This window comes from Anarrhichthys ocellatus, unplaced genomic scaffold (genome assembly GCF_004355925.1).
Source record: "Anarrhichthys ocellatus isolate YVR2014 unplaced genomic scaffold, GSC_Weel_1.0 scaffold56, whole genome shotgun sequence".
Classification (NCBI taxonomy): Eukaryota; Metazoa; Chordata; class Actinopteri; order Perciformes; family Anarhichadidae; genus Anarrhichthys; species Anarrhichthys ocellatus.
Window position 1 is genome coordinate 315,883 of NW_022280086.1, and position 9,139 is coordinate 325,021.

Sequence of the window (9,139 nt, forward strand, 5' to 3'; positions counted from 1 at the left end):
GGGGGTGACTGGCTGGTGTCACATCACATTCCCGTCAGCGAGGCCTGAAATGTTAATGTTACCCGGAGACACTGGATTGCTGGCTGTTTTGGCCTGAGCCCAGCCTGTGTTTTGTGCACATAACCCGCTCCTTGGGCTCTCTGAGAGGTTGTAAATTCACCGGCTGTTTACTTCACTGTCCAAACAGCAGCCGAGTGTCCGTGCTGCTTTATTTATAGAAATCCAGAGAGAGAAGTGCCCCCTGGGACATTTAAGATGTTAACAAATGTGCTACAAAAACATCCTGACCGTCAGCATTCATGATTTGGACTCATATACACATACACACTGACATACATGTATTATACATGAACCTGCTTATTGAGGTTGTCTCGGCCGAGTTGTGGTTGTGGTAAAAGCCTCATCTGGCTCCGGAGACCCAGTGGGACTATGAATCACCCAGTGCTGACCCATCACGAAGATTAATAGGGAGCAGTAATTCTCACTTGCTCTTCTGGTTACTGCTGGCTTGTAAATACTGGAGGCGATGAGGGAAAATGTTAGAATGAGTTCATGAGTATTAGGACAATGCTCATTTGATTTGCTGACCGTCAGCTTTGCTTTAGGGTGTTTCCAGTTGCATCACATGAACAGTGTAGCACTTGTAGCCCTTTTTATACATAGTCTGAGCTTAAAGTTACTATGAGGACCTTGTAACTGGTTGTAAAACAGTCCAAGTTCAAAACGGATGCCTCTATATAACCTACATAAGTAAACTAGACCATCAGCGAGAAGATTGTCCATTTCTATCTATTCATTCTTAATGCTTATCGTAATGGTTACCCCTAATAACACCTCCCTAAGTAAACACTGTTCTGCTCTATTGGCACAGTTGCTGTTTGCACCGTTTTGTGCTGTTAGCACAGCTTCTAGCCACTGGCTCAGCCGTCGCCATGTTGAGAGCTGTGTGGAGGCAATCCTTCAATCATATCAATCAATATCTTTTGAGGGTTTCTTGCAATTCCAGTCAATGATACATTTTATCACAATTCATTCACAAGCTGTTAATGGTAAATCGAAATGTTGAAAACATGGCCACTTTGGCTAAATATCTTCAGTCTGGGAGCAGTCTAATTGCCAATGGCCAGTATTCATAGTGCAGAATTGAATTAGATGCACTTAAAGGAGCTCTAAACGGAATTCAAAGCAAATCAGGGGGATTGCTTCCACACGGCTCTCAACACGGTGATGGCTGAGCCGCTGGCTAGTGGCCAACAGTGCGAACAGCACGAACAGTGCAAACTGCAACAGTGCTAACAGTGTTTGCCTTGGGGGGAAACGGGGGGTGGGCGCTACACTTCCGCATATTATGAGGTAGTGTAGTCGGTGGACCCAAACGCACACTGACACAGCAGGTTTACTCCAGCCAAAGACTTTATTTTAATTATGCAGGAGGAGACAAAGAATAAACAAAAACAAAGGCAACTGTCCAGCGGATAAAAGTCACTCCCTTTTCTCCACCGGAGTCGGGAGGGAAGCTCAACCGATGATGACCGGGACAGGTAGCCTCCGGAGACGGGAGGGAAACTCGACCGTACTCTCACCTGGAAAAGGTCTGGAGGGACAGGACGGCGCGACTGTGTGGAGGCCCGAGGTCCGACACAGCAAAACAAAAGGCACAGGTGATCTTCCAGGGAATCGACGCTGAGCGGCAATGGAGCAGAAGACAAACAGGTTACGATCTTCACTGAATCGGTGTTCAGACTCACGTGGACTGAGACCAGACTGGTAACTGGACGGACTGACGACGCGCCGGGGAAACGCCGAGGTATTTAAGCCAGCTGGCGGCGATCACCGGCATGAGCCACAGCTGAGCCTAAGGAGAGAGGCGTGGTAGTGGGCGGAACACGGGGGTGGAAACTGTAGGCTGACACAAAAACAAACCATAAGCACATGGCCCACAATAACAAAACAGACGGGAAAAAAACAGAGGAGCACACACTAGGAGCAGACAGGGATCCTAACACCGCACCGTCGGTTGGGACAAAGTTGTTAGTGGTAACCGCCGTGTGGGTGCAGTGTGGAGCGGCGGCCATTAGCTAGCCGATAGCTATGGAAACAAAGCACATGATTACAGTGCACATTATTCCACTACATCTTTACATAGCAACGAGTTGCTTGTTGCTATATTAACACTCTGAATACTGTACAAAGAACCTTTAAAGATAAACTCAATCCAACTGTTTGTCTTCATTTTCATTTGTTTCTTCTAGCTTCTCTGTCTGTTTCCATTAAAACACAGCCCTAGAGCACCATGGGAGGCGTGGCGGCAGACGTGGGTGCAGAGGGGGGGAAGGCCCCAGACGGCGGGTGGGGCTGGGCGGTGCTGTCCGGCTGTTTTGTCATCACAGGTTTCTCCTACGCTTTCCCAAAAGCGGTCAGTGTGTTTTTCAAAGAGCTGATCAGGGAGTTTGGGGTGGGATACAGCGACACGGCCTGGATCTCCTCCATACTGCTGGCCATGCTCTACGGCACAGGTGAGCTGCCGCTTGCTTTGCTTTGCTCTGACAGAAAATCAAAATACAGTTTCAGACAAAGCTGAGACTTTGTGAAATGTAACATTTCTGTTGATAGTAAAGGTATAGCAAGACATTTTTGGAAATACTACATATTAACCATACAGATATGAGAGTGTTATAGATCTTTTCGACTGTCATTCCACTTGTGTATCAAGATTTTTGTACTCCTATATACTGATTAATAGTATTTTATTATTTTTGTATATGATTAAACTAAATACTATTAACTGTAAAAATCGTTCTTGTTTTCTCTTCCTTTTCTTTTTTTTACGAAGCCCAAATATTTTCAGCTTTATTGCCCCAAATTGTCAGAAACAAACTAGAAAACAAAATCTAAATACGTGTCCAGTAGCTCTGTAACTTAAGTGGGTATAGCCGAAACTTAAAAGTTAAATGTGAATTTTGTCCTTGCAGGGACTGTCCTCTCACTTGTATGTACTGTACATTACGTTTCCCCTTTTTCTGACTCTGTTCTCATAGAAATTGCACTTAAAGGAGACCTATCATGCTCGTTTCCAGGTTCGTCCTTGTATTTAGGGTTTCTACTAGAACATGTTTACATGCTTTAATGTTCAAAAAGCACTTTATTTATCACATACGGTCTGCCTAAATTCACCAGTATTCATCCTCTGTCTGAAACGCTCAATTTTAGTGTCCGTCTCTTTAAATCTCTCTCCTGAAAAAAAGCTTTTTAAAAGGCACAGTTTCCGAATACGGGCTGTGTGCATTTCTTCGTGGATTGAGCGTCTTGATACCCAGTATTCATACAGCACCTAGAACCTGCTTTATAATCAAAAGAGACATGGAAATCTCACTTTCTACAATATAGATCCTTTAAAGGCACAGTCGAATTTCTTTGGTAAATATGCATGTTTACCGTTTCTCCCAGAGTCAGATGAAAAGATCAATTTTCACAGCTTTTTTAAATCTCCAAATCTGTCTTATTTTCCTGCTGTATCACACACTTATAGAAGAACCAGACAACACAGACACACACAGCTCGTCTGATTGCATTCCACTTTATCCAGGTCCTCTGTGCAGTGTCCTGGTCAACCGCTTCGGCTGTCGTCCAGTGATGATGGTGGGCGGCCTCTTTGCCTCGCTGGGAATGATCCTGGCCTCCTTTTCCACCAGCATCATCCACATCTACCTCTCTACTGGGGTCATCACAGGTCTGACTGTCTACCGAAAGTTTGTGTCGTAAACTCTGACTTCCCCTAACCAAGATGAATGAACAAACCTTAGTCCTTGCAAGCGTGTACAGTATTTTGGTATGTGACAAATATATGTGGATACATTCTTTTAAAGCCTCTCATAAGAATTTGAGGGTGTTGTTTTCCTTTAAAAATAGCAATCAAGGCATATCACACTGCCGTATATAAATCCATTAGAAGCAGACCCTCTTGAACTTACAAATCCCAGTTTTGGCACCAAAACAATGGATCTGGGGGTGTTAGAAGGTTAAATGTATGTTTGAATAAGGAAAGTCAAAGAATATAAGAAGCTTTCCTTCTTTTGCTGCAGGTTTGGGGTTAGCCCTGAACTTCCAACCATCTCTCATTATGCTCAACCGCTACTTCAGTGAGAAGCGTCCTCTGGCCAATGGGCTATCGGCGGCAGGAAGCCCTGTGGCCCTGTGCTGCCTCTCGCCACTGGGCCAGGTCCTCCAGGACCAGTACGGATGGAGGGGGGGCTTCCTCATATTGGGTGGCATTCTACTCAACTGTTGCGTGTGTGGGGCCCTAATGAGGCCTCTGGTCGCCCCCAAGGCGCTCAAGTCCAAGGACCAGGAACAAGACAACGAGGAAGGAACAGAGAAGAAGAAGAAGCCAAACGCCAAGCTGCTGGACTTCTCTGTGTTCAAAGACACCGGATTTCTTATCTACACTGTGGCTGCGTCCATCATGGTTCTGGGGTTGTTTGTGCCTCCGGTGTTCGTCGTGAGCTATGCCAAGGAGCTGGGGAATGAGGACACCAAATCGGCTCTGCTACTCACCATCCTGGGCTTCATTGACATTTTTGCACGGCCCACGTGCGGCGTAATTGCCGGACTGAAATGGGTACGGCCTCATTGCGTCTACCTCCTCAGCTTCGCTATGCTCTTCAATGGAATCACTGACCTGGTCGGATCACAGGTGAGTGATCGCTTGCTCGTTATGGATCTGGAAAGTCCACAAACGGGTTGCTCTTCCTTCACAATGCATTTCACATGTGTTACCAGGCCAAGGACTACGCATCGCTGGTGGTCTTCTGCATCTTCTTCGGCATCTCATACGGTATGGTGGGTGCCCTGCAGTTTGAGGTTCTCATGACAATAGTTGGCACTGAGAAGTTCTCCAGTGCCATCGGCCTGGTCCTGCTCATGGAGGCCATTGCTGTGCTGGTGGGGCCGCCTGGTGCAGGTCAGTCAGCACAAAGACATAATTCATTTTAAAGGTTTTTGCTGATAGTAGGTTCCACTCTTATTAGAAATAATGGTGCTAACTAGAACCATAAGAACCAAAGGTGGTTATATTTCCTGTAGTTAGGTTAACCCACAGACTGTATATAAAAGTGGATTTAGTCAACGTTACGTCACCCCGTTGGTTTGTGCACTTCAGTTTTGAAGCCTCAAATTTGGCATTTTGACCCACGCCATCTTGTTTTTTGGAACCAGAAGTCAACATATTTAAGAGGGATGAGCGAGGTAACAGCTAACGCTACCTAGTTAGCTTGGCTAACAAGGTGCATCTGTTAGTTACTTTAACTGTGATATAAATGGGTGCTAATTTTTTCTTGTGAAAAAAAAGCTAAACACAAAATGTGCACACTGGAAAAAGATGAGCAGCCGACTGTTTGGAGTGTCTTTTTGAACAAACCGAACACTAAATGATGCTATGATAGCAATGCCGTGGTAGCGACAACCATATCACGCAAAGCGACCACGCCCTTAGTTATGCAATACTTTAAGCCTTAGTATATAAAAATGTACACCATGTACATTTTGTCATGAGCGGTGAAATTAGCTATAGAGACCACAACTGTTTTTTGGCTGTAAATGTGTCTTTCTGCTGTTAAGTTGGGCATTTCAACATAGGGGTCTATGTGAATTGACCAAGCGGCAACCTCCGGTTCTGACAAGTGAAACTGATGTGGGTGTCTTAAAACTTCTATTCTCTCTACTGTGGAGGCTGAATTCTTCCCCACAGAGAGAAGGCCGCGGATACAGGCTCCACTGCTGTTCAACAGTAGAGTTGCTTCCTAATAAATCTACCATAAACTGGTTTACAATCAAAAGTATTTAATCCTATTGAAACTATTACAATTACAATGTGAAGTACACTATTAACAGAATATATGATAATATGATCCGCGCGGAAAAGCAATCACTCGCGTCTCAGCCTGAAAACACAGCTGTTTCCACCTTGAGACCAGAGAGAGAAGAGAGTGAATTCCTTTCCAGCACTCCCGCTTACAGTTTGAAATCCCCTCCTCTTTTGTCCATCTTAATTCCTATCGGCTAATTTCGACAGCCTCCTCCTGGCTTCAGGCTGCCGAATACCCTCGCGTCGGGTACAACCTGCAAATGTCTGTCTATAAGTCTGACTTTCCCATGGCTATTCTTTACAGTTTAATACATTCAATGACTGTCTTTTATGGTTTAACACTTCTATGATAAACATTGGATTCTATATAAAGATAAGGATTTGCAACTTTTGGCAAAACCTCACAAGTTTCACAAGCATAGATCTAAGGTGCTACAAATTCTACTAAGATACACTTCTAACTACAAATTCTAAAACACTTCTACAATTATGAATCTTCTAATTATGTATTCCAAAACACTTCTAATTATGATTTCTTAATTATGAATTATTAAACACTTCGATTATAATTTCTTAAAGCACAGTTCTAAACCCAAATTTCCTACACTACTGACCAGCAGGGGGCAAAACAAGTCAGATTTTATAGAATGGCCCTACTTCTCATTTGATTTATTACATCAGTAAACATTGTAAACTTGAGTTTATGGTCTCAATCTCCAGTTTCAAGTCTTCTTCAATACAGCGTAATGTTGATTTCGTAAATTATGGTCTCCTTTAGAGTAAAATAGACCATAAAGCAGGGTATGCTTTAGGGCGGGGCTACATTGTGATTGACAGGTCTCTGCCATTCCAATTATGGTAACTTCCATTCATTGGTTGCAAAAAAAACAACATGGTGATGGCCGTAATCCAAGATGGCGACAGACAAACTCAAGGCTTTAAAACGGCAGTCCACAAACCAATGGTTGACGTCACAATTACTATGTCCATGTCTTATATCTTATATCTATACGTCTATCTATGGGATTGATTAACTTTTGGAGCCAGCCTCATGTGGCCATTTGAGGAACTGCAGTTTTTGGCACTTCCATGTTGGCTTCATTTTTCAGACCTGGAGGTTGCCGCTTTATACGTTCACCCAAAAGCTCTGTCTGTATCTACAGTATTGGATTGTTCAAACATATACTCACACCAAACCAAAAATCTAGTCAATAGCCATATGTTCCTTGTTCCTCTCTCCTGTTATTATTAGATACAGATAGTGCATTTCTGCTATACTTGGACAGACTTGGTGTGACAAATCCACTGTAAGTACTGCGGGTTGTATGATGTTTATACAGAAGGAGTATGTAAACTAGCATCTTTTTCTATTACATCCTCTCATCTGTTTCCCTGTTTCTCCGCCAGGCCGCCTTCTTGATGCCACCAAGGACTACATGTGGGTCTTCCTGCTGGCAGGAAGCGAGGTGGTCCTCTCAGCCCTGGTTCTGGCCACTTGTAACTTCCTGTTCATCAGAAACAAGTCCTCAGCTTCGGCGGACAAGCTTGAGTGCATCACAGTGAGGGACGATGCCAAGACAGAGGTTTGTGGCAAGCCTGCGGAGATGGATGAGGAAGAGGAGAAGGGAGCAAGAGAGCAAGAGAAGGAGACAAAGGAGGAGGTGATAAAGGAGGAGGAGGAGGAGACAGACAAAGAGACAGTAGAGGAGGTCAGGCCAAAGAGTGTAACAGTGGACTCACAGGAAGTGGAAAGGTTCTTAAAAGAGCCACAACAAAATGGCGACATGGCCACTAGTCCTGAAACATCCATGTGATTAGAGATGAGATTATAGTCTATGTTCATGCCTTTTATTGAAAAACAACAACAGGATGAAGTGAACTTTGAAGTGTTATAATGACACTATTGGATAGTTGTGCATTCCTCGAAATCAGTGTCTGGCGGGGGGCTGATTGGTGTTACTGCCTTATGAAATAGTAAATGTTACGTCAGCAATATTTTATCACTAGATATTTCATAGAATAACACAGTTTTAGCACTGCCTTGTTTATGTCAATCGTTTTATTTTGATGTCGCCACCAGCAAATAATGTCAAGGGGTGATTTTGACGATGTTCTATGTTCGTGTCAGTAAATCCCATGAAAATCACATAATTTAACTATAGAGGTTTTACCTGTAGGTGGTGAAATAAATATTTTGTGCATTGTCCCTGTAAAATATAAAAACATTAAAAATAAAATAACAATCAATTTATCCTACACTCTTAGAAATAAAGGTGCTAACTAGAACTATGTATTGTTCTTTGTTTTTTCCCGATTGGACAAAACAAAGAAACTTTTTGTTTTTTGGTAGAACCATTTATAAATGTTCAATCTTAATCTCTTTCAAAGGGTTCTACCTAGTTCCAAATGTAAAAGGTTATACCTAGAAACATCTGTGAAAGGTGCCACCCAAATCCTCCTATAAGAGGTTCTAGAGAGAATGTGTATCTGGTTTATTGGTTCCACCAAGAATCTTCTCTGAAAGTTCTGTCCAGAACCCACATAGCTGGTACTTCCGAAACCATTTTATATTCCATTGGATTGATCTAGGAATCGCCTAGGGTTCCTCATGAGACCTCTTAAAGGGTCAGGGCTGATGTTGTTGCAGCGCAATCCACAACAATCACGGTTCACAGTCACAGCTTTTGGGGGGGGTGTTGGATGGGAGGATCTTTTAACAGAAACGCTCTCAACAACCATTGAAGACCTCTTTCTTCCAAAAGGGGTTCTTTGGATGAAAAGGGTTCTTAATGAAACCCTTAGTCTCACAAAGAACTCTTGAAAAAACACCAAAAAGGGTTCTCCAGAATGAATCAGCCCTTCAGGAACAACTCTTTTGGAACTCTTACGAAAACGGTTCTCTTGACGTCAAATTAAAAAGTACAGTTTAAAAAGTTGCGCTAAACCGCTAGTGGCATAGCGTGACTAGCGGGCTAACCACTAACTCAGCCAGGAACATGCTAGCACTGGTCAGTCACAGTCACGTGTGAGCTAGTTTGCGTTCTTGCTAACTATCGATTAGCAAATGCCTCAGTCTAACATGCAGTTGGTTTTGGTGTTTTCATTGGATTTGTTGACAATTTAAAAAAACGAGAGATCTATCATCCTAACCCTTTAAAAATGAAAGACTGCTTTTATGCTTAGAATGTGTAATACAGAGTCAGGACAGCTTAGTTGTGTAAGTAGGAACAGCTTTCTATTTATGCTTAAAAGGGTAAATGTTTGAGGTGAAAGGCT

The 9,139-nt window shown here is 43.2% G+C and overlaps 1 protein-coding gene across 3 annotated transcripts in view; it reads left to right on the plus strand.

Moving 5' to 3' along the window:
* slc16a3a (solute carrier family 16 member 3a) overlaps positions 1 to 8,115 on the plus strand; it is a 9,749-nt gene extending 1,634 nt beyond the window's left edge. Inside the window, exons 1-6 of one of the 3 annotated variants that reach the window (XM_031871198.1) lie at positions 7 to 1,807; positions 2,253 to 2,516; positions 3,587 to 3,730; positions 4,083 to 4,693; positions 4,780 to 4,960; positions 7,271 to 8,115. In XM_031871198.1, coding sequence (XP_031727058.1) covers positions 2,294 to 2,516; positions 3,587 to 3,730; positions 4,083 to 4,693; positions 4,780 to 4,960; positions 7,271 to 7,677 — 1,566 coding nt within the window. In that variant the 5' untranslated portion in view covers positions 7 to 1,807; positions 2,253 to 2,293 and the 3' untranslated portion in view covers positions 7,678 to 8,115. Of the gene's footprint in view, positions 1 to 6; positions 1,808 to 2,252; positions 2,517 to 3,586; positions 3,731 to 4,082; positions 4,694 to 4,779; positions 4,961 to 7,270 lie in introns of those variants that run through there. The other 2 variants (XM_031871200.1, XM_031871199.1) reach the window with 2 other exon arrangements.
* The last annotated feature ends 1,024 nt before the right edge of the window (positions 8,116 to 9,139 follow it).